General features: G+C 38.2%; 2 protein-coding genes across 2 annotated transcripts; both read right to left on the reverse strand.

Moving 5' to 3' along the window:
* Window positions 1-275: 275 nt before the first annotated feature.
* On the reverse strand, window positions 276-9,823 carry LOC131299949 (synaptotagmin-5). Its single transcript, XM_058325540.1, has 13 exons — window positions 9,589-9,823; window positions 8,408-8,512; window positions 7,579-7,629; window positions 7,360-7,480; window positions 6,635-6,756; window positions 5,691-5,792; window positions 5,132-5,206; window positions 4,663-4,742; window positions 3,529-3,679; window positions 3,216-3,446; window positions 1,966-2,262; window positions 1,455-1,568; window positions 276-914 (listed from the first exon to the last, which is right to left on the reverse strand). The coding sequence occupies exons 1-13, from the start codon at window positions 9,691-9,693 to the stop codon at window positions 768-770; spliced, it is 1,701 nt and encodes a 566-aa protein (XP_058181523.1). The 5' UTR covers window positions 9,694-9,823; the 3' UTR covers window positions 276-767.
* A 3,201-nt stretch (window positions 9,824-13,024) lies between these two features.
* LOC131299957 (uncharacterized) lies at window positions 13,025-22,263 on the reverse strand. The gene is made up of 8 exons (XM_058325551.1): window positions 22,127-22,263; window positions 20,481-20,525; window positions 19,540-19,666; window positions 19,143-19,212; window positions 17,836-18,163; window positions 15,999-17,039; window positions 15,447-15,596; window positions 13,025-13,852 (listed from the first exon to the last, which is right to left on the reverse strand). Exons 2-8 carry the CDS (start codon window positions 20,505-20,507, stop codon window positions 13,418-13,420), a joined length of 2,178 nt encoding a protein of 725 aa, XP_058181534.1. The 5' UTR covers window positions 20,508-20,525; window positions 22,127-22,263; the 3' UTR covers window positions 13,025-13,417.
* Between the last annotated feature and the right edge of the window lie 2,331 nt (window positions 22,264-24,594).

Below are 24,594 nucleotides of genomic sequence, written 5' to 3' on the forward strand. Positions count from 1 at the left end.
CCTACGACTTGAAGACTTGCTTTCTCCTACAACTCAGGTTCTAAACCTTTCAACTACTTTGGGGTTTGCCTGGGCGTTTACTTCAAGGCTCTGGAATTTGTAGAGATGCATGCAAGACGACCTGAACAAATGGTTATCCAGAAAAATAAAAGAGATCGAGAGCCAAAAGTAACAGGATATTGCAAAGGAGAGTGATCACAGATAACACAAACTAACGACTAGGAATCCAAACCCTAAGATATAAACACTAAACTACCCTTCTAGAACAAGATAAATTACAAGAACATACATACTAATAATAGTTCATAATGTACTCATTACAATAATACACAGCAAAAGTCTACATAGAGTAGAAGGATAGTATTTCGAGCAATATTTTCCAAAGCTGAGAAAAAAAGAAAAAAAAAAGTGCAAGGAAGCTAGATAGAATCTATGGACATTAGACGTAGAAAACAAAAATCCACAAAATAGGCCATCTCGCTCTCATACTTCATTTCCCCTAAATCCCTATAACCATACAGCAGCTGACCTTATTTACTATCTTTCTTATGGGGAAAATCTACAATAGAATTTTCTGCAACTTTACAGAGTCTCTCCACTCTCTGGTAAAAGTAATATGTGCAGCAAGTGTTTTCTCGTACAGCATTTTGACAACCCGACGATCATCGTGCATGAGGGCGCCCAAGCTGAGTTCTTTGTATTGTCTTGTGGAGTTCCAGTAAAAATCACCCAAGCGAAGAGTAGCATTTGGGTAAGAATTGGGACTGCTATGAATCACGGTAAATTGGTTGAGGTGACCACTTGAGATGCAAGTTCAGTTTTCCAGATTTAGCCCCGTCTAATGGGAAGCTGCCTTTGTATTGCCCATCCATAATGACCCTAGTCAGTGTCAAGATGCATCGCCCCATATAATCCTGAACAAGGAAAAATGGAAAACAAACGTGAAAACAATCATTTAGGATGATTTTGGAAACACAAGGTCAAACCGTCAAAGTCACAACTGAAAACACAATAGTTTGGTTGAGAGATATCTGATTTTTGGTTTACAAGAAAGCTAGTAATTCGTCAAAAACAAACCCACCCACTAAAAGCAGATTGGGGTATATCAACTGGCAAATCATCTAGAAATAGTTAACAAGACCCCACTACAATATAAAACATGTTCGATAGCCTATTGTTATAGCACTCTTACAACAATGTTATCAAATAAGAGCTATAATAGCTTGAAAAGGATCATAATGTTTTACTTTTCAGATCCAAGCGTGTTTTCCAAATAGATGGGGGATAGATGTGTCAACTATAAGGGTTAGACGAGGATCAAAAAAAAAAAACTATAAGGGTTAGACAGTATAAAACTACTTCTCATTCATGCCAAGCAATGAACCTGGTCCTCGTGTATCAATCTTCTTATTGACACGTGAAGGCAAATGGATATAACAAGCAGGAATTTTTACCTTCCCAAAAGTGTCATGGTCCCAGACTTCCACAATTAGCATATCGTGCAGTCCATCTTCAATGACAAAGTCAAATGTTTGATTCCATTCAGGATTTAGACTCTCATTCACAACCTACACAAAACATTAGAAACCAATGACATCATCAATGCCAAAACTCAAAGCAAAATCACTCTATGTCATGATTGGGGAAAAAAAAAACAAGACACCCATGCCCCTTTATAATTATATCCACGTATGTCATGATTGCATTTTACAGGAATTGAGAGAATAGCCCAAATCAATTTGACTTCACTCTTTTTGTTTTCAAGATACTTCTCATCAACTAGCACTATTTTTTGTGAATCTTTAGGATTAACTCATCAAATTGGTTAGATAGAGAAAAAGAACATCCCGTCATATGATCCCACCAAAGATATTGATATACATAGAGACAAGAAGCCGGATGGATTCCTTCACACATGCAAAGAGAGATCACCACAGAGATAGGAACAGGAGAGAGAGAGAGTACCCGGGTTTTGTTTTTCATTCCTGTTTTCTTCATAGTGAGCACTACATACGGGTCAGCTTTCCCCATTAGATCTGCCGGTGGCAAGTCATCAGCAGATATCACAGTAACAGAAAGTACTCCTCTCACAATAACTTCCTTTTTCCTCTGTCTTGCCTCTATTCCATTTTCAGCAGCTTGCTTTTCTTCAGCACCACTTTTAAGAACTCTTTCTAACGATGTCATTGAAAAGTTGGAATCAAAAGGGTTTTTGACTCCATTATTCATGCCATAAGGACAATATAGTAACTCCAAGTGCACCTGAAACCAAGAATTACAAAATTAAACAGACTTCTGAAACAAACACGGGTGTCAAAGTGAGGTGCGACTCATTTGGTTGTCAAACTCACATCAAACTAAAGGACTTGGACGCTTATCTTGATTGAGATAAGGACAACACCAACTAACCTAGAATAAATTTGGAATGCCAGCCAATGCATTTCTATCACCTTCTCACAATAATTTGTCGTTAATCGTTATACATGTACATAAAAACACCCGCTAGGGTCTTTCATAGTTATAGAGCTATACATTACAGTTATCCAGCTGTTTATTTACCTTTATAATAAATTCTAAGTAGAGAAAGGGCAACATTGACAGGGAATCCCATGGGCCGCACAAGCTACTCGTATATGAGCCAGAAGGATATTGGTTTATGTTATCATTGTTATTTAGCCCTTAGGCTCAGGGATGCCTAGGGTTCATTTTTTACATCTTGTTCTTGATTGTCCTGCATCAACATAACTCAGCAATATGCAAATTATTCATTTACCCATTGAGAAATGAAGCCAACCCCAACAAGATCAGCTTGTTTTAGTATCAACCTCAAGGCAACCAAGGGATTTTAATCTATGATGTTCATCATAAGCAGTTAAATTTGCAATTACGATAAAACAAGGGAAACCTACCTAGCTATTCAATTAACAAAGCTGTTAAAAGAGAAGGATGCACGTTTCCTCAACTATTCCCGGCAAGCTCTTCATTATGACTTGTGAGGAGGCAAGTTTGACATCTTAGTTACTTGGAGACAAGACTTCTAGAGGTTCATTAGAGTACTAAATTCGAAATAAGCAAAAAGTTTTCTTCACCATGCTCTGTCACATCTCATTTTAATTTTGCCTAATTCAAATTTCCAGGTACGATAAAATTCTTAAATCTCACAATGAGGAAGAAAGTATAAGCATCAAAAGTGGGAGAGGGCATAGAGATCTCACCTGACCCCTGTTTTTGTTATCTCTCTGTACATCCAAATCTTTAACTAACTTCAACCACACATCCTTTACTTTTCCGGGCTCAAGTTCATTTAGCCGTAGTTGAGCACATCCAATGAATTCTGCTGCCTGAATTCCTTCATCGTCAAATATTTTTATCACCAAGTTTTGTGTGGATACATCTTCAACTATAAATTCAAAGTGTTCATTCCACACAGGATTCAACTGATTGCCCTGGAGGAAACAGCACAGAATCCTTCTTTAAGTAGATAAAAATGATGATTCAAAATCCTTCAGAGAGAAGTTTAAGTCTTACAATTATTTTGCTAGTTTTCATTCTATCACGTAGCGGTCGTATGTATAGCACAGCAAAAGGATCAGATTTCCCAATGAGATCCTTATTTGTCAACTCTTTCGCTTGCACAAGTTTCACCTCTAAAACTCCAACGGGCTTCAGCTCTAGGTCACTGGAAAAGCCAGAAACACAAAAGGTCCAGAGAAAAGCAGAAGCTAATCAAAAGATGAGATGCTGATTTAAGTATAATGCCTATTGTGCAAAATACGGCCTGCCATCCATCCCAAAAATTAAATGAAAATGGTAATTTCTTCCTTTAGGCAGATGGAAAATTTAAGATCAGCACACCATTATCAAAAGAAACAAAACAGTGATTTCTTCCTTTAGGCAGATGGTTCATCCTGGAGTGTTACGTAATTGAAGCTTTCTCTAACAGATAAGAAGTAAAATTTTACCAATCAGCAAATGGAAAATTTAAGATCAGCACACCAATATCAAAAGAAACAAATGATGAGAATAAAAAGGTCGGTTGCAGTTCAAAAGAAAAAATAGGGGCAACATCTTTCAAAACGAAGCCCAAGCCCTGCACGGCACCATAAGACACCATACGATGATTAGGATCTTAAATAGTTTGAGAAAACTTCAACGCCTAAATTCCTATATTTTGACTCCTTACGATCCTCCTCGCTCTCTCACGTTCTAATAAATTAGCACGTGCAAAGGATAAATTATGCAGCTCCAAGGACTAAAAGTAACGTGTTTAAAAATGAAGTTCAACAAGCCCCAAAAAGCATTAAAGATTTGATTACCCTCAGTATAGTTTGAAGATAATTTAACCTCGAATAATCTTCTAATTCAGCTCATCATAATTCTGCTCCCTTCCTCCCCTTGTTGCCCACTGTCAATCAGTGCATAGTTATCTATTGCCTCACCCCCACCGTACTTCAGTGAGTGGCAGAGTGACCGTATATAATAAGCTCATAGAGGAAGTATTTCATCTCTATCATAAATGCACGAGAGCAGGTATAACCTCATGTGTCAAGCACTCGAGCTTCCCTATCCCTAAAAAGCCTAAGTCGGGTTTTGCCATACACTGACATGTCTCTTCTAAAAAGAGGCCATTGGTTTGCCACACAGAAATATCTACAGCCTTACCTGTAATCTCCAGGCAAAATAGGAACAATTTTCCGTACTGGCCATGTAATAGAATCTTCAACAGCATCACGAATGGTCCCCTACATAAATGAACGTGTAACATCTTAATCGGCAAATGCAAAAGCAACATAAATAGGTACCCGTTACTAATGTTCTGAAACTAGAATATCAAGTGAGCCATAACCATGAAAATCTAACTCCAAGTTTCAGTCACCACATAGGCACATGCACAAAGCGAAAATTCATTGCACAGAACTGTATGTATGTAGCATGCCCATATAGACCTAACTTGTTATCTAGAAAAGAACAATGACATGCAATGGGCAATAGAGAAGCAGAAACGAAATCTCTACCTAAGTTACCACTTCACATTGACCATATCATTTAAAGCCTGTCTGTAAGTCTCTGGGGGGGGGGGGGGGGAGAGAGAGAGAGAGAGAGAGAGTCCAAGAGTAGAAGTTTGACACACCTCAATAGCATCAGAAAGGCCAGGAATTGCTTTAATATCGCCACCGATAACTTTAAGCGTGAAATCCAACTTTTTCTGCAATCCAAAAACAATTTGCTAAACCACATATGTTTGGATGTTTGCGTATGTATGTCATCAGGAATAAGCAAGTAAAAGCATTCTTGTACGTGGGAAAGAGAAAGAGACAGACAAAATAATTGCACAGCCACAAATCCAGAGAGAGAGAGAGAGAATACCCAAAAAATTGCATTCAGATTGGGTACTGTTATCTCCAGATGAAAACAAATATTGTAGCTATTGAAACTAAAATACATCTATCATATATAAATGTATAAAGCTACACTTGCTAAATAGCATCTCAAACCAAGATTCTTCCTACATCTCTTGCCTCGTTTAGCTTGTTCTTCCTGGCGGGAAATGGACGTAGTGAGAGGTTGAGCTACATACGGAGAGTGCCCCCGAACATGTAACCATTATAAGAATGAAATGGAACACGAGATTTCCTGCTTCCAAATTTTGAAAAAACGGTTTTAAGATCATTTCTCAAAGAAAGGTGCACCTTTTTCCGTAAAGAATAACATATAGCTCCAAAGCAAGGGAACTCATCAACTAGCGGCTTAAAGATCAATCTGAAAACCCCAGTGAATCCAATATCTTTCACCTACAAACACACCAGAATGAAAACATTAGGGTGATACTCAAGGATAAAAAATTTCTTTCATGTGTTGTTTTGGTAAGCCTAGAAAATGAAACATTTAGTAAACGTTTTCCAACATTCCAAAAACATTTAAAAGCGACAGAACGAACAAGAAATTGTGTTGGCATTACAGATTAGATTGATTCACTAATTCACAAAAAGAAACAGTGCAAAATAAAAAACCAACCATTTTTATAACACAAAAATATGGAGAATATTGTTGAATAAATATCAATTTCCGGTAGACAAAACTTTTTTCCGGTCATCTTTTGTTTTTTTTTTTAAAATGTGTTCTGCAATATTCTGATGTCCTTTGAAAACACTAGGACTCCGTTCGTTTTGGGGTCTTGGATTTTAGATTCTAATTATCCTATTTCTCTCCAATCATTACTCTTATTTTTCTCTCTATCTCTCTCCAATCATTACTCTATTTCTCTCTGCATTTATTACCTACAAATCCAAATCCGAAATCCCAAAACGAACGGGCTCTAGAGTTTCTGTTTCACCATTCTGCAAGTGATAGTCTCATAGGAAACAGAAACGTTCAGCCGTTTCAGTGGAAGCTAGATATCTCTGATTGTCAAAGTGGAGTTAACCAACATCAATATCAAGGAGAGGTCACCATTTGCATGTACACAAACTTACAGAAGCACAGGTTAATAAGTAAACTACATAGAGCATCTAAAAACTAGAATGCAGGATTTAAAAAGTGCTCATTAATAGTCAACTACTAGTGCATTTTCATTGAAGACATAAAACACCAATAGGCCACAAAGAGACCAGGCAAATAAGGAATTCAAAAATACCTGCACAGGTAGTGCTACGCCGAGTCTGGTCTTAATATCAAGTACTATACTTGGATTCCCGTCCCAATTCATCTCTAACTCCATAGTAATACCACCACCTCCGTCTTCTATAATGCAAACACCTAATCATAGAGATCAAGAAGAAAAATAGTACACCAAATTGTAAGTTCAGGAGAATTCTTTCAAAGAGATGAATAGGTGAATCCATTGCTGGATACATTTGATAACTTTTTAGAAACACACGGTTATTAATGTCTGAGAGGAGGCTATGCACTTTTTAGCAATGTTTCATGGGTTGCAGCCCCTTCCCTTTGCTACACCTTAATGGCATGTTTTCCGTTATGGTCCGTCTGTTTAACAGGACATGAGCATGGATTGGACTACTAATCGAAGTGACAACATATGGTGTTTGGTTAAACTCTTTTGGCTCGGATTACATTCATCAGATACATAAACCCACAAAGGGGACGATATAATACCATGGACTGTGTGGTATTATTAACCCGATCACTACTAATCCGGCGTGATAATATATCATACGTGATTATACATCTTTCACTATTAGTCTCTTCATATAAACGGGCCCTTATAGTCAACAGAGAGTACATTAGAAAACCTTCTTGAAGAATTTCAGGCCAAAAAGCCTAATACTTGTATATTTTCACAATGCTGCAAAACTCATTTACATCCTCTACTATAAAAGTTCAACGGCAATTCGGTCTAACCTGTAAATTGCGGGGCAATGGTACCAAGAGTGAACTTTGAGAATTTCAAAGAGGATAGTATGGCTGGCCTATATCGTTCAAGAACTGGTTCAACATTTGTCTTTATAAGCTCAGATGCTGCCTAAAACATGGGACACGTCTACACAGAGTCACTATCAGTCGCTCAAGAACAAAAAAATTAGGTCTAAATAAGCAAATCAACAACAAAAAAAACATCACCTCATTAACATACGGCCAAATCTTCGTTAAATGAAGGTTAAGCCATGTCAACTGCAAAATTCACATACATATTGGTCTCCATACATATAGAACCATTTATACAAACGAATACACATAAACACAGTGCAGGGCTACAAATGAGCCGAGCTGAATCGTAGAATCCTCAAATTGTATGTTAAGTTTGGAGCAAACTCGGGCTCGAACTAAATGAAAATTTGACCAGCTGAGCTCGGGCCGAGCTAGCCTAGGCTTGAGTAGAACTCGAACTTGTTCACGAGCTGAAAGTATGTAAATTCAAGCTCGCATACGGGTCTACGACTACAAATAGAAAATTTTATATTTACGTTGATATGTTTATACGTAAATAAATACTAAATTTTTACGAATACAAGTTCGTATTACGTATAAAAGTTTATATGTACACTCAATGTTCTAAAAGTCGCTAGGCGTTAGTCAGGTGGTCGGCCACCTTCGAGCAATTAATCGATGCATATTAATTAGTAATCGGCAATTAATCGTTAGTCGGACCTAATCGGATAGGCCCCGGCAACGATTAATCGGCTATTAATCACCGATTAATTCCTTGTTTTAGAACACTGTGTACACTTCCTAAAATCTTCATTATGTACTTATATTCTAGGTTCACGAGGCTAATCGAGCCAAATACTGTCAGATTTGAGCTCAACTCATTTATTAAACAAGCTTAAAACTGAGGTTTTCGTCTAGTGGATGAAATCGAACTCGAATGAGTCCTTACGAAGTCAACCCTTGCACGGTTCACGAGCTGCTTGGTTCATTTGCAGCCCTTCTTGAGAGAGAGAGAGAGTACCTTCTGCTGCTGTGAGAAGACGACCCAAGAGGGGTAGTATTCGGGCGCAAGGATCTTTCTGGAATCTTCCACTGTCATCCTCGCAAACGCAGCAATCGTTGTCGCCTTCAAAATCGAACACAAACAAAAACAAAAAACATAAATCACACACTCCGCTCATTTTTACCGGTCACATACGATTAGGAAACAATATACTTCTATAGACGATTGGGAAACAGATATCAAATCTTAGTTGCACAAAGCGGGAGCAAAAGCGGGGGCGGGAGTAGGGGAGCGGGGTAATATAGAAGCTCCTAAGGTTGGGAGCGTAAAAGGAGCGTGTACATACATTATCAACAGAATTTAGCATAAATATTCACTCCAAAAGTACAATCATTTTAGTTAGTAAAAATATGGGCCAAGTCCACCATAAGTCTGAGAAGTGGGCTAGATATAAGAGTATTAATAGAGCCAAGTGATAAATCCCTGTTTTTCTATGCAAAGATCATACCAAAGCTCCCATCTTCATAAGAAGCGAGCTCCCATCTCAATGGGAGCGGGCTCCCGTCAAGTTCCTTAGGTGGGAGCGCAAAAGCGGGCTCCCAAGGTGGGAGCGGCACCATTTTAGGAGCTCCCCGCTACGACGTATCAAATAACAACTCCAATCAAACACTCAGTGTACCGCTTATAAAAGAATTGGAAACACAAATCAAATACTCATTTTACTTCTGAATGCTCATAAAAGATTTGGAAGCAGAAATAACCAAAAATAAAAAATAAATCAATTACTCGTTTTACTGCTTATAAACGATTTGGAAGCAGAAATCAACTAAAAACACAAATCTAATACTCATTTTGCTGCATATAAAGGATTTGGAAACAGAAATCAAATACTCGTTTTGCTGCTTATAAACAATTTGGAAACAGAAATCAAATGAAAACACCAAGCAACTACTCAATTTTACTGCTGATAAACGATTTGGAAACAGAAACCAAGTAAAAACATAAATCAAACACTCATTTCACTGCTTATAAACTTTGGAAGCAGAAAAAAAAATATAAATTTTATACTCGTATTACTGCTTATGGACGGCTGGGAAACAGAAATCAAACAAAAACACAAATCAAATGCATACGCGCCTTCAAACGTGTATGTATGTTTTTATGTACATATGTGAGTGTTAGTGGAGTGAAGAGATTACGAGTTGAGAGCGGCGCTGGGATCTGGAGTTCTCGGAGCGAACGAAGGCGACGATGAGGGCGAGGCCGACGGTGATCCCGATCACCAAGCCCAAGAAGAACGACATAGGAGTAGTTGATAGTACTCCTACTCGAGATGCGATTGATTCGAATGGGAATGGAAATTGAAGAATGAGAGAGAGAGAGAGAGAGCAGACTACTACTCCTACTTGTCTTCGAACGTTTGTTTGTTTGTTGGTTGTAGTGGTGAGGTAGCTTAAGAGAGATTTTAGGAGGGGTTTGCCTAAAAGATAAGCAAAAGTGTTCTTTTTGTTTGGGGAATTTTTATTTTATTTTATTTTAGTCAATTTTCTACTAAAAGTTGGGTCTTCGTCATTAATAGTAAGATTTTTTAAAAAGCATAGATTTTTAGAGGGGAAAAAAAAAACTAAATAGATCAATAAAGACTAAAAAATTTTAAAAAATAATTTTAAATAGGTTTTGTTAGTTTATTTTGTAGTCATTTTTTGTAAAATATAATGTACCCTAGGGATTAAATAATACAAAAAGTTGAATAAAGTGCAATCAAAATTTAGTAGGTTCCGTTTTTTTATAACTGAGTGTTCGGGCCAGTTTGTGCATAGCTCGACTAATTTTAAAGTCTGAAAATAACGACTAGGTAAACTTAGGTTCAAACAAATATGCAGTATCTAAAATGTTTCAAACCTAAGACCTTAAAATAAAGCAAACTCACAAGTTTCAGTCAGACGTATCTATTGGAGTTAACCAGTAAATAAGTTCTTCTCTCCATCGGAACAATCAAAAAACACAAATATTTGTACTCAAAGTATTCGCTTTTGGGAATAAGTTGGATATTTAAATCATATTTATATTCTCCTGATTTTTCTCCTCGAATCGGATATGTAATCTCAAATATGTTGATAGAAACTCAAAAAATTATTGCAAAATACCCAAAATACTCACCATCTTAAAAAGTGATTAGTTGGCTGGAAACTACTCCCTCCTTGCTAAATGGGAGTCACTTTTCGACATACGTGCTGCCGCTTACAAAATCGTTTATATATCTCAATTTATGATGTTTCGGATAAATTTGGCTAAAAAGTAGTTATTTCTCAAAATATTTGAGTAAAAGTCCAATTCGTCCGGAAGAAACGAATTGAAAAATCAAAAAATGATGCGCAAAATTAACAAATACGAAAAAAAATTAAATAAAGATAAATGAAATAAAAGTCAGAGAAAAAGTTAGGTGGAATGAGTTCTGATTGTCGTTGTAATGAAGATATGGGTGGAAAATGGGGTTAGAGTCAAAGTCGTGGAAAGGTCCTCTTTTCTTCTTGTTGGTGTAACCGTGTAATTGTCACGAGCCACGCGGAGGACTCGGGAGGGACTCGTCGTTTGCCGACATTTGTCTCTCTCTGTCTCTCCAACCAGCAAACCATGATTTCGTATTACTATGTGCGTTTTTTTTTTTTTGAAAAGAGTTATTCATTCAACACAAGCCCATCAGGCAAACAGATTTCAGAACAGATACAAGAAAGAACCAAAGTAACCCAAACGTCGATTTCAGACACCTACTACCGAAGCAGGCCCCGCGATAACGCGGGTACATAAGAACCAATCTCAGTCTAAATAAGAGGATCTAAACCCTAAACAAATAAGCAAAACTGAAATCTGAAGTCAAAACAACAACAAATCAACTAAAATTTAACAGGTCTCATGGACAAAGCCACAAAGGTAAGATAGCATTACGAAATTGAACAGAAATAACATGGCTCCGTTCTGTTAAGGATTTTTTTTAAGTATTTATTTTTGGTTTTTTGAGGCATGTCATTCTCTTACAATACGTCACATTTAATTAAAAAATAAGTACTTGTTTGCAAAATAAATGCTCCATCCGTCCTAATTTGTTTATCCAATTTAAACGTATGTGCCATTTTAAAAAATATTCATATCTCATAATTCATAATGTTTTATATAATTTTGAAAATATCGTATTATAGACCTTATCGAGATCTATCAAATAAGATTTATATTGCATATACTAAACATTATATACCGAAACATATAAAAAATTCTGTAGAAGGTCCCAAATAACGGAAAAAAACAAACAAATCGAAAAATACTTATTTCCTTGACGGAACGGCCGACCTTATCCTACAAACAATCCAAGAGCTTCCTTAGCCAAGCCATTGCGCAAAAATTGGCTTCACGAGAAATCACGCCCCGCGTAAGCGTCGCTGATGGCAAATCTCTGTAGAAGAAACCCCTGCAATCAAGGATTAAGCTATTCAACAGGTGGACAACTGTACATGTCTCTTGATTCAGGTTGCGTTCTCTTAGACTTAACTTAAACTTAATTTAAATTGAAAATGTTGTCTTTATTTAAATTTTTTTTCACATTTGTTAGTTTTGCGTCAAGTTTTTGTGAGTTATTAATTCGTCTCGATGAAAGAAATCGGAAAAGTAATTGTGCGTTTAACATTGTGCCGAAAGCCGCTTATAACCTGGCCATTTCAGTCGCGAATGATTCCTCGAGCTGTAGCCATGCCTATACCTCCAACAGCACGAATGATTTCTTTGTTACATTAAATAGAACCATGAACTGGACCCTCTTTTTTTTTAATCCTCTAATGTGTTCCAAATTCTCCCCTTAAAAAATAAGTACTTATTTTTAAACTTACTGAAATAAAAAAAAAATAGAATATGAATCTTGTTCGATAGATTTCGATAAGATCTATCAAACCTTGCAAAAAAAATTAAAAAATTATTTTTGTAAGCCTATTATTTTTAAACTTGAAAATAGATATTTATTTTTTAAGTACTTATTTGAGAAGGAAGAACAGGAATCTGGACTCCCCCATGGACATTATCTCACTTGAAAATTGTACTCCTTATAAAATTGTCTTTGGCAGTCAACATAGCAACGTGGACGTACTCCAATAAGCAGCACTAGATAAACAAAATAAGGGTTTTGAACTCTCTCCCACACACACACACACACACAGAGTACTGATAACTACAATAACTAACAAAACAAAAACCGACTCTGCTACAGGTATCTGCACAGACAGCGCGTATAGCGTGCGTTTGGGCCCATCTGGGGTCCAACAAGATAATCGAAGCGGCTCATTTTGTTCAATATATTTTGCTTAAAGTCCCTGTAAAAAATCAGCTTCATCCAACATCGATAAGAGCATTTACGAAGCGTCCAAAATCGATAAGGACATTTTCCTAAGCCATTTTGGACGCTTTGAAAATGCCCTTACCGATGTTGGATGAAGCTAATTTTTTACAGTAACCTTAAGCAAAATATATTGAATAAAATGAGCGGCTCCGATTATCTTTGTTGGACCCAAGACGGGCCCAAACGCGCGATATACGCGCTGTCTGTGCCGAAGCTGCTGTACCAACAGCATTTCAAAAAAAACTACTGATAACTACAGTAACTAACAAAACAAAAATTAAGTGTCATTAGCAGCTTGTATTTTACAATTGAAATATGGCCTCCGACCAGTAGTAAACAGAACTAGTATTTCCTTAGTAATACCAACCAAAAAATCTGTCAAAACACCAAATGAAGTATTTCCTCTCTCAAAATTTTTAATTTACACATTGGACTGGGTAGTTTCCCAGATTTGGAGTCTACTGATAGAGCCGTGTGGGGTCTATTGGACACGATGACAAAAGAACTAGCCCAGCCAATATCAAAATTTTCTGTAGTACACAAAAATTTATCTACTTCACAGAAGTTCAGAGGCGAGGACATCAAGTGTATAATAAATTCTATAAATTCTGCGTTGATTAATACTGTATTACTCTTCAAAGGTGCTATCAGCATTCAATGCGCACGGCTCCACTCTCCGACGAAATAAACTTAGGTTTTATATTCACTTGCTCCAAGCACTGAATAACATCTCCAATCTGGAAATCAATGAAGTCGCGGATCACAAGTCCACACTCGTTTCCCTTCCCAACCGCCTCCACGTCCTGCTTCTCTCTCTTCAGGGATGAGCAAGACCCTTCAAACACAACTTCCCCACTCCTCAGAAGCCTCATGATCGCTGACTTGGTGAGACGACCATCTACCACCCGGCAACCAGCAATCTTCACATCTTCTCCCTTAGCTTTGCTCCTTCCTTTGATCTCAAATATGTGAAGAACTTGAGCCTCTCCGGCTACATGGGTCTCAAATGTTCCGGGAGCCTTCTCCACAATCAGACTCCCCATGTCCTCCAATAGGTGATAGATCACGCGATGCACTTTTATCTACATCCACCCAAACAAAGAGTGAATGCAAATAACCATTTTTATGTCTCTTTCCTGTACACTTTTGGAACTTATACCATTATGATTTCCGCCTAAAAAGCATGGACATGCCTACTGGCCTCGCATAATGCATGTTGACACAAACACACATGATATCGCTTATCAAAAAAAAAAAAAAACACAACATGATTGGGGTGTTTGGGAGCCTACTTTTTGGCTTTTCATTTTTAACTTTTTGACTTTTTAGCTTTTTGGATTATAGTCAGAATATATTTTGAATCTGTTAGAGTGTTTGGATGATATGTGCAGAATGCTTTTTGCAACAGGAGTAGTGTTTGGGAGATATGTGATGAAAATGAATTATGAGTTAATTTTTTACCATGTTACCCTTGATCATTTATTACAGGATATAATGTGTATAAATAATGGTTTAATCAATTTTGTAAAGTTTAGATTGTGACACAAAAATCCTCTCTATATGTTTTGGCAGAAATAAAATTTTCCCATAAAATCTGTCGAAAAACAGGTTAATTTCATATATTTGGTTGTAATGCAAAAAACAAAAAACGTGAAACCAAAACAATAAAAAAAACCTATGATCAACTCAGTTTCCATTGAGTGCTAGCCATCTTTATGGGGAAACAAATAGTAGCACCTGAAGAACAAGAAAAAATTGCATAGCCAGAGTACTTCACATTTTTTGTCCAGTGATGGGTTTGTTATTAGCATAAAAGGAAAGGACATTTGAGTCTTTTGGATATAAGAAAATTGAAAAGGGCAAAAAAGAGAATGGGAAAAGGACCTCCAGAGGTCCTTTTAGCTTTTGCTCTCCTTTCATCAAATTTGCAAATGCATTTTTGGAAAATGGGTTTTGGCTTGTGGCCCCCAAACACCAAGAAGTTGAAAAGCTGAAAATGGGATGCAAAAATTAACCTCCCAAACAGCCCCATCGATATCTGGATGCATGTCAGACACGGCTCGATATGTGTCTGATAATTTATTTTTTTAGTTGAACACACAGGATACACCTATGACTATGAGAGACATGAAGGATACATTGGGATTGGGAGGTCAATATGTAACTTTTGAAAGCCAGCCAACATTCAAAAGTTTCATGGTTAAGTAGTTCATGAATTCTTATATGGGACTAGTGATTCATATCTCGTGAATTATAATACTATTTGTGTTTCTTATCCTAATTTTGTAGAAATACTACTTTCTTTACTTATCTAAATTCATAAGATGTGCCTACACTATAGTTACATTGGTAATAAATGTGTCTCTAGTCTGTGTTGTGTGTCCATATCCATGTCCCCATTTGTGCTTCATTAGATTTCTGCAATTGACACTAGAAGAACTCAAAAATAGCCCATTGGGCTGCTGTTAAGTAGAGGAAAATGCCAAAATAGAGGAACTCACAAATCGCTTCTCAAATTCCAAAGAACTTATCACACATTTTCAAGCATTGTTTTAGCCAACAGGGTCGATGCTAATGAACCCCATGTGGGCTATCCTCGTATAATGTTCTTCAACTAAGATATGAAATACTTGCAACAAGATCAAAGATTGAGCGGCAATAAAACAAAGTTGATACCTTTATGCCTGCCCGAGTGGCAGCCTGACTGACCGAACTAGGTGGACTGCGCACGTTGAATCCAACGATGCATGCGCCACAGGCTTGTGCCAAGTCCACATCAGACTGAGAAATAGGGCCAACGCCAACATGGACAACATTTACGAAAACCTAGTTCAAGATTACAAAACAGTGACGGTTAGAAGTGATATTTGAATTAGGTATGTTTTTTCTCCAAGAATCAGATACAAGCACAATGGAAACAACGGATAAGAAGATGGCCAATTTTAATTTGTTAGAATACCCCAATTGGTCATCACCATCTAGCTACAAGATACTCCACCCGTCCATATTCTTGATACTTGGAATGTCCCAAAAATGTTGCCATTTGAAAGTCAAAAAGAGGGGGCAAACTGGAAAATAATTTTGTTGAATTCGAAATCAGACATTAATTGCATGTCACATTAAAAGTTGGAATTCCAAAATAGTCCTCCAAAAAAATGAGGCGAAGGGTGTATTACCAACAATATAATGGGTTTACTCAAGTACTTTGAATATGAGAGTTAAGCATACCTGAGGACTGTTTAAACTCTTCAATGAATCAGTGACCGCTTGGACACTGCCCTGCACATCTGCTTTAACTATAATTGGCATTTCAACCCTCTTCGGCCCCTCTTCTTCTGATGAATCCGGAGTTTCTATTTTCTCCTCATCCACCTTCATGAGCCTATTTTTCTCTAGTTTCTTCTTCCTTCCTGCACTAAGCATCCTAGCTCTTTCCTCAGACTCCACGACAACGATATCATCACCTGCCATCGGAAGTCCCCTCAGCCCTTCGATTTCAACAGGCATTGCTGGTATACCTCTCTCTGTCAATTTCCCCACCATATCCCTAATAGCCCTAATTCTTCCCCATTCGGAACCTACGACCACATGCTGTCCACAAAGTAAAGTTCCCGCCTTCACTATTGCAGTCGCCAATGGACCCCGCCCTCTGTCTAGTCTAGCCTCAACCACGTAAGCTTGGGCTGGTCCGTCGATACGGGCTTTTAGATCCATCAGCTCGGCCTGGAGAAGCAAACACTCCTCTAACTTATCAAGTCCGACTTTACTCACCGCAGAAACTTCAACCACCTGAACATCACCACCCATCTCCTCCAATGGCAACCCCTCTGAAGCAAGCTGCACTTTCACTCTTTCTGGGTCTGCAGCCGGTTTGTCGCATTTATTAATCGCGACGACAATGGGTACACCGGCTGCTTTTGCATGGGCCATGGCTTCTAGGGTTTGTGGCATAACTCCATCATCGGCGGCCACCACCAGCACAACTATATCTGTCACTGCTGCACCTCTTGCTCTCATTGCACTAAATGCAGCGTGACCGGGAGTGTCGAGGAATGTGATTGAAGCACCAGATGGCATGCTGACGACAAATGCACCAATATGCTGAGTTATGCCTCCGGCTTCTTTTGCTGCTAATGATGTTTCGCGGAGAGCGTCTAAGAGAGAAGTCTTGCCGTGGTCGACGTGTCCCATGACTGTTACAACTGCGGGCCGCACAAGAACTTCAGTACCTTCGTTAGAGTGCAGCCTCCTAACATTGACCCCAACTTCCTGGAAAAAAAAAATGGATGAACCTTAATTAGTGTTAGGGCTTCCACAGTAACAATGTCAAGCTGCACATGTTACATGGTGTGGCAGGGAAAGGAATCACAATAATCGTATTTCTAGAGATTGATAAATAAGAACTATGCTTAAGAAACAGAGAGTCATACAATTTTTCTCTATCTCTGCATCTCTAAAAAATGATTGTAATCATGTACACATTTGAGTGAGTGTAACTAATACTACTGATCTCGCCCGTGGACGTAGACCATTATAGATGAACCACGTAAACCCCGTGTCTCATCCCTTCTTCACATCGTATTTCTGTACTTTAACTTTTCTATACGGTGAACAAAAACCATAGCGAAATCAGTAAGCAGTAATTTGTGGAAATTCACAGCAAAGGCACTGATGTGCGATACTGATAGTCTTGTTACCACACATGAGAGAAAAGATATTGTAAGTGACAGGGTTTAAAACGGGAGTGCCAAGCAATGTAAATGGAGAAACTAGTAGCAAAAGAAGTAAATTAAGGTCAGGACCCTGAGATTGGAAATTTGAACTACGTGACATTATGAAGCGCTTCTTCCTGGTTGATATTCAAGGAGATTGATCTTCCTGTCGATGTCAAATTTCAAATTATACGAATCAGCCTATGTGCACATGACTGAATGAAAACTTCGTAAGTCTAATATTGACTATGTAGTACAACCAGTGACTCAAAAGCTTTAGACATCCTAATGTCCAAGCATTTCAATTAAAAAAGAGATCATTAGTTGTTTTGAGAACTAAGGAGGAGAAATACCATTGCAACTAGCTCTGCAACATCCATGCTGAGAGCATCAAACTCTGAATCAACCTTCTCCCCAACATTTACAAGAATATCCTGCAGCACGCGAATTGATTCACCCGTTTGCTTGGCAAGCTCTACAATAGCCATGCCTTCGAAAATATCGACTGTTCTATCTGGCAAGGATTTAGCAGTTCTTTTTAATTTTGGGGCAACATATGGAGCTTCAACAGGTGGTTGGGTCCTAGTGCCTCTTTTCACAAATTTCCCTTTGGTGGGAGTCTTCAAACCAATTGGCTCGTCATTTCTTCTTGCCAAATGTTCCACACTCGCATGAAAACACCTAACCGATATAAAGACATTAAATCTTCCAGCAATCAGATGTCAGAGTACTTAATGGTGCTGGAACTTGGAAACATAAAAAATAAACCACGGTCGTGACTAAAATCCACATTCTGCCTTGAAAAACTGAGTGCATGTCTACAAGTTTGTCAAGTTAGAGTTATTTGACAGGAGTTTTTCTTGTCCACACCATGCCATTATTGTTAATGATATAGTTCTGCTAACACTTCAGTAGAAATTCTTCCAGGTTTTATTCTTTCGCCTTTAAAGAGATGCCAAATAAGCAAAATAAACCCTAGCCAACTAAATCAAGCAAGGGATCCACCGACGATTCACTTAAACCATGTAAAAATTACGCAAAACAAAACATGTTCAAATACTTGAGAACACCTAAAGTTAGCCAAACACAAAGGATATTAACTAAACTCAACTTATCATTTCATGCAGAATGAAAATATTCCCAACAATGATAAAATTCAAAGTAGAGTTTCACAAGTGTTTCCTCCAAGTATAAGAATATTTTTGTGAGTGGACTGAAACCAACCGAACTTGGTATTTTTGATTACAAATACTTTTTTTTTTTTTTTGATGAGTATTTTTGCTTACAAATAGTCAATACTACTCTTACCAGAATGAAAAGTATCCTTGCAAAATACAGAAGAAGCAGCAAATAAAGGTTATACTTCTGCGAACAGAAACCACACTTAACCTCATATTTTTGCAGATAAATACTAGTACTAAGAGTACCACAATGAAAATCTTGCATATAAAAGGAGAACATGAAGAAGATTTTCTTCTTCTTTTTTTTGAACAGCGAAAAAAGAAAAGAAAAAGAAGTCATGTTCAACTAATCCAGAGCAAAGTACTGATTGCAGCACCTAGACAGTAGAAGGTCTTGTAACTGGTTCAATGGGCCTGCTAATGGCATCAACAAAAAATTCATGGCAAGGGAAAAAGAAGTCAAAAGGATATCAAGTTACCTTATTAGGGGCCGAATGGTGGAAAACTTGCAGTTATAAGCATCTCGAAAAGTTCGGCTGACAGAAAATCCTGCAGCATAAAATTTTAGAGGAGTTAGTGATACAAAGGAAGGATACCTGAATCCTCCCAGACAGTTTTACCTTGCTTCTTTTACCAATTGAGACTACCAGATAAAATCACTGGAAATTGCAGACCATATTGATGTTGCAATGTCAGCTCAATGCACAAGCACATCTTTCATTCACTTTATTAAACCACAAGAAAATGCACACTAAAGGAATGGCCTATTGCAGGAACTATGTAAGCAGCCGCACAGCCTACAAGACCAGTTCATAACCAAAGCAGAACCAGAAAGTACCCTATAAAACCAAAATACACAATACGCAATCCTATTACCTGTTATGCATCGGACTGAAGCAGAAAGTGCTTTCACCTTTTCATCAACGATGTTTGAAGTTATTGAGAAGGATGCATCTCTGGATGCTGTCGTAGTTAAGGCTTTTGTGAGGCTAGCACGAACTCCCTGCAGGAAAGAATTTAGGTTAATGTTCCTAGGCTACACTTTTCATTTATAACATAGGTATTCACGACTAAATACAATGGGTTCAAAGAGCCAATAACATCTACGTGTATGCACACAGTTTATTTAGAGAGATGATAGAGGCCATGATATCAGAACCATACAGGCTATGTCATTGAAGGTCTAAGATTGTAACACTATCAGTAATAAACTCCCTTACCACTTCATATTTCACATTTTCGTATTGGATAGGAACGAGAAAATGGTAAAACAGAGGCAGAAATCAACAGAAAATAGTAACATTGGGACATCTAAGGACTTCTCGTGATCCATGAGCACTTGATCTGCCATATGAGAGGAGACCCGAGAACCAAACCTGAGAACTGACTATGCATAGCTATCTCAAGTTTCAACTCTACGGCATGTGCCAAGTTAAACCATTGACCAACTCATAGGAGGTGAATTAGCATAAGCTCTTCCAGAGTTGACAATATAGTGTGAATGATTCCTCTACTAACAAATTTTATTTTGACCACCCTCTACTAACAAAGTTACCAGGATTAACAGATCTATCTTAAAATCAACCATAAAAAAGGATGCAAGATTCATCTGAAAGAACAATGGTAAAACTCAATGGAATAAGTTAAATTGACAATCAAAAGGAAATATTCTTGTTGGGAGAAATTACAAACCTCATTGATGTGGTATTGCTATAGAAAGTTCAAAGATTATATTTAAACATATAAAGGTATCACACCTCAGCGGGAAAAGACATTTAACTAAGAAAAAGAATCTACAACTGACATCGGAGACACACCTTTCTGCCAACCTCTCTCCAAGCCATTCATAAGTGTGTCAAGCTCTGCATTATGACAGGATAAAATAAAACGGCAAAAAAAGAACATGATGTCATAGTGAGTACAAACATAATGAAATAGTGAAACTAAGAGCACCAGAGCTCAGCCGCACAGGTTACTCGTCCTACATATGAAATGGGAACGTGATGGAAAAATCGCAAGAACCTCAATGAAAAATATTATGTAAGGTAGTTAAATGTGACCTCAAAGGTATAGATGAGCAGTAGAAACCGATAAAGTAGAAAATAACCATTAAATCCTTATCTCTGAGCCATTTAATAAAAAGTAAAAACGAAAACTTCGGCGAAAATAGAGGTACCAATTTCTTAACACAATTGGGAAGTTCATGCATGTAACATTCAAATCTTAAGGTTAAGCAGGAGATCAAGATAGTTAGGATAGCAGCGAAGCATTTGCCATAGCTCTTTAAAAGACAACGTTAAGAAAAAAGAGCATCCTGAATCCATGATCATATAAATGGTCCTACACATTCATATACTCACCTATTTTCAATTAGGCATTTCATGTGAGAGTACTTACAAACACCTTGGCATTAGTTTCTTGTGATCTAGTATTTCATGTTTCATGAAACGGCCAGGTAAGTATCTAGGTATTAGTTTTTGGTGATGTAGAGTTTTATTTTCGGTGCAACTGCTGGGTAAGAAAATACGAATTAGTTTTTCATTATCTACAGGTTTTTGAAGGGCCAGGTGTTATACGCTAATCGATGGCAAGTAAAAATAGGGGAGTCTGCGCATGTATATAGATCAGTATATGAGTTAGAATGTATATGTCCCACTTCTATTGGGCTGAAAGAGGCCAGATTTTCCAAATATTACATCCAAGGAGTTTTTGACTTGAATAATTGTGATGGCATACTCAAAGAAACCACACCCCCCCCCTGAATGATTCTAAAACTGCTTCACCATTTAAGATTTTTTATCCCATTTGAATCCCCACAGTTACTCAAAGAACCCCAATGATTCATTCAATTCCAAAAACTACTTCACTATTTAAGATTTTTATCCCACTTGAATCCCCACTAGGCAAACAGTTTTTCTTTTTCTTTTGGTAATGCAAGGTGTCCCACACCTGAAACTAATTCCTACCGCCCTCCCACAGCCGTTCACATGCTTATGCGTTGGGGCAAGGTAGCCCCAAGAGTTGATGGCAAGGAGAATCGAATCTTTTCTTTATCAGCAAAATCGAACCTTTAGGAAGGAGCAAACTCCTAAGTTCCGGGCCAAGACCACTAGGCCAACCCCTCGGGGTTCCATTGGTTAAAAAATCTTGCACACTACGAATGACGCTGCTCGCGGATGAGGTACAATTCAACGACCCTCATTACAAATTCACAAGCGCTTACTTTCTACTTTGTTAATCAATCTCACCCATAGACTCATTCAGTTTCAAACTAATATCTTCACCTCTCTTTCTATCTCCGCTCACACTTGTGCTCTATTGTTACAAATATCATTGCATTGCTGTGCGTTAATTAAAGTTCAAAATTTTTTCTTTTTGAGGATTTAGGGAGAAAATCAAGTCGAAGCCTGAAACTCTTAATAAACTACCGTAATCAGTTCCTGTAAGAGAAGGGACGACTTACGAGCAGAGGCGACGGCTACGGTGAGAGGTGTCCGGCGGTGGCTGAGAGAGCAAAGGAGGGAAGAGACGCAAATTTAGAGAGAGAGAGAGAGAGAGAGAGAGAGAGAGAGATTGATTTTTGATACGTAGTAACGTTGGGTTTGGTTTTTTTTCCTTTTTTTTTATATATCTACTCAAAAAGGGGGAGAGGGTCGACCTATGTCCGGTTTTTTTTTTTTTTTGCAACATTTCCTGGACGTGCCTACAGGGATCTCATATCCATACGGGCTCCAGAAGAGACCAAAAAACGATAGTAACTATTGTCTCACAAGAACTAGTGGAGCGCAGTCGGACTTCGCATAAAAAACCAAATTCGAAAAGGTATCGTAAGCACGATTCGAACCTGTGATCTTATGACCGTCCAAACCTTGTGGGGTGAGCCATCTACTACTAAGCTACCACCCTCCTGGTTTTGGGTTAAATTGGTTGGGCTTTTGTAAGACTGTCAGATCAAGTTTGGGGAGTTGGGCCTATTATGGACCAACCAAATGTAGAACTCAAAGGCTAGAAACTGGCCCGATCGTGTGGACCAAATAAATCTCAAAGTAATCTTTCGAAAATGCTAAAGGCACCGACCAGAGGTGAACCAACCGTCACGCAAGGCTCATCCCAAGTCCCGAACGAGTAATCTGATCCTGTAATTTAGATGAAAAATTAAAAGATTTGATTGAGCACCTAAACTAATCCTATTGAGCTGATTTTTCACCGGACCACGTGAAAAATTATTTTAAAACTATTGAACAACTCAAATTATCCGTGTGGGTCCCGAGTGACGATCGGTGCATCTTTGGTTGGTTTCCATAGAAGGTTTCGTAATCTAAATTCAATTCAGGACCCGTGGTTATCATTGTCTTACTGTGTTGGACAAAATGTGTCCGAATTTAAGCGCACATGCACTAATTATTTCACGTCAACTCATATAATATTTTATCCTAGAGTAGTGCTATTGGTACCGACGGTACCATAGGGAAAATGCACCGACGGCCGTCTCCGGCCACCGGACGGCCGATCCGAGCCGTCCAAAAATTTTTAAAAATAAAACCGAGTGGGCTTACGCAAGAATCAATGGCATCCGAGGTGTGTAGGGTACTTGATCCGAGTACCCTTTTTTCGTGTATATACACGTATATACAAATATACACGAAAAAGGGATGCTCGGATCAAGTACCCTACACACCTTGGATGCCATTGATTCTCGTGTAGGCCCACTCGGTTTTATTTTTTAAAATTTTTGGACGGCTCGGATCGGCCATCCGGTGGCCGGAGACGGCCGTCCGGCAGCCGTCGGTGCATTTTCCCTATGGGTACCGTCGGTACCAATAGGATTTCTGTTTATCCTACAAGGGTGTGGGCCTCCACACAAACACAAGTTGATCCAAAAGCTGAGATTCATTTGATCCGAGGGTTGAGGTGTTACTTCTCATATCCAAGACAAGTTCCCATACTCTTTCGGATAATTACCCATTTGCCACCGTTCTAAATTAAATGGAACCAGATGATGCAAAATCCTCCCCCTTTGTCTTCTTCTTCAGCTGCGCCCCAATATATGTTGTACATAGTAATTAGGTTTGCATCGAACTGATTACCAGCGCTTCAAGAAAAAAAATGGGAGTTAATTCCGTTTCAACCTTATTCGGAGAAATTCCACTTTTTTCGCCATTCCGTTTCTAACCTAGATTTAGGGGCTCTTTAATGGTCAACACACCTTCCATCAAAGAGTTCGTTTGAACCACATTCGGAGAAATTCCACTTTATGATTTAATCTCACTCATCTTTTCTACCGCTGCCGCCGAGTTTCCAATCATCTTAGTTGCGGTCAACACACCTTCCATCAAAGAGCCCATTTGAACCACATTCGGAGAAATTCCACTTTATGATTTAATCTCACTCATCTTTTCCACCGCCCCTGCCTAGTTTCCAGTCGTCTTAGTTGCGGTCACGCACCTTCCATCAAAGTGTAATTTGTCTTTTTCAGACGCATCTTTGATTTTTTCATCTTCTGTTTTTTGAACAGTTTGTTACTCAAATCTCTACGCAAGACAGAAACCAAAGAAGTGATTCTGGTCGTCATTTGGATGGTGAACCATTATACATTGAGATCCGTTTTAGATTTCTTTGCCCATTGCCTGCATCTTAGTTTTTTTTTTTATATATATATATTTTTAGGAGTCGTCAATTTGATAAGTATATATGGAAACCGATTCATTGATGACCTTTATTATTTATGCTAAGGATAAGGAAACCGATGGAGGCGGCACCGACAACCGCGCCGGGCCCACTTCGGCGACTTGACGGCTGATCTGAGCCATTCAAAAATTCTATTAAAAAAAATCCGAGTGGGCCCACGTGAGAATTAACGGCATCTAATGCGTGTAGATGCTCGATCCAAATACCCCATTTTTTCATATATATAGGTATACAAAACGCATT

This window comes from Rhododendron vialii, chromosome 1a, assembly GCF_030253575.1.
Source record: "Rhododendron vialii isolate Sample 1 chromosome 1a, ASM3025357v1".
NCBI classification, from domain to species: Eukaryota; Viridiplantae; Streptophyta; class Magnoliopsida; order Ericales; family Ericaceae; genus Rhododendron; species Rhododendron vialii.

What these genes read in the sequence shown, in the direction of transcription:
- LOC131299957 (XM_058325551.1), bottom strand. Translation starts at nt 20,507, where the DNA reads ATGGCTTGGAGAGAGGTTGGCAGAAAG. An exon ending in ACCATTCGGCCCCTAATAAG is followed by an intron (nt 18,164 to 19,142) that starts GTAACTTGATAT and finishes TATATCGGTTAG; the next exon opens with GTGTTTTCATGCGAGTGTGG. An exon ending in CCACTCGGGCAGGCATAAAG is followed by an intron (nt 13,853 to 15,446) that starts GTATCAACTTTG and finishes GGGTGGATGTAG; the next exon opens with ATAAAAGTGCATCGCGTGAT.
- LOC131299949 (XM_058325540.1), bottom strand. Translation starts at nt 9,693, where the DNA reads ATGTCGTTCTTCTTGGGCTTGGTGATCGGGATCACCGTCGGCCTCGCC. An exon ending in TTTGGCCGTATGTTAATGAG is followed by an intron (nt 7,481 to 7,578) that starts GTGATGTTTTTT and finishes CCCATGTTTTAG; the next exon opens with GCAGCATCTGAGCTTATAAA. An exon ending in ACCATGACACTTTTGGGAAG is followed by an intron (nt 915 to 1,454) that starts GTAAAAATTCCT and finishes TTCCTTGTTCAG; the next exon opens with GATTATATGGGGCGATGCAT.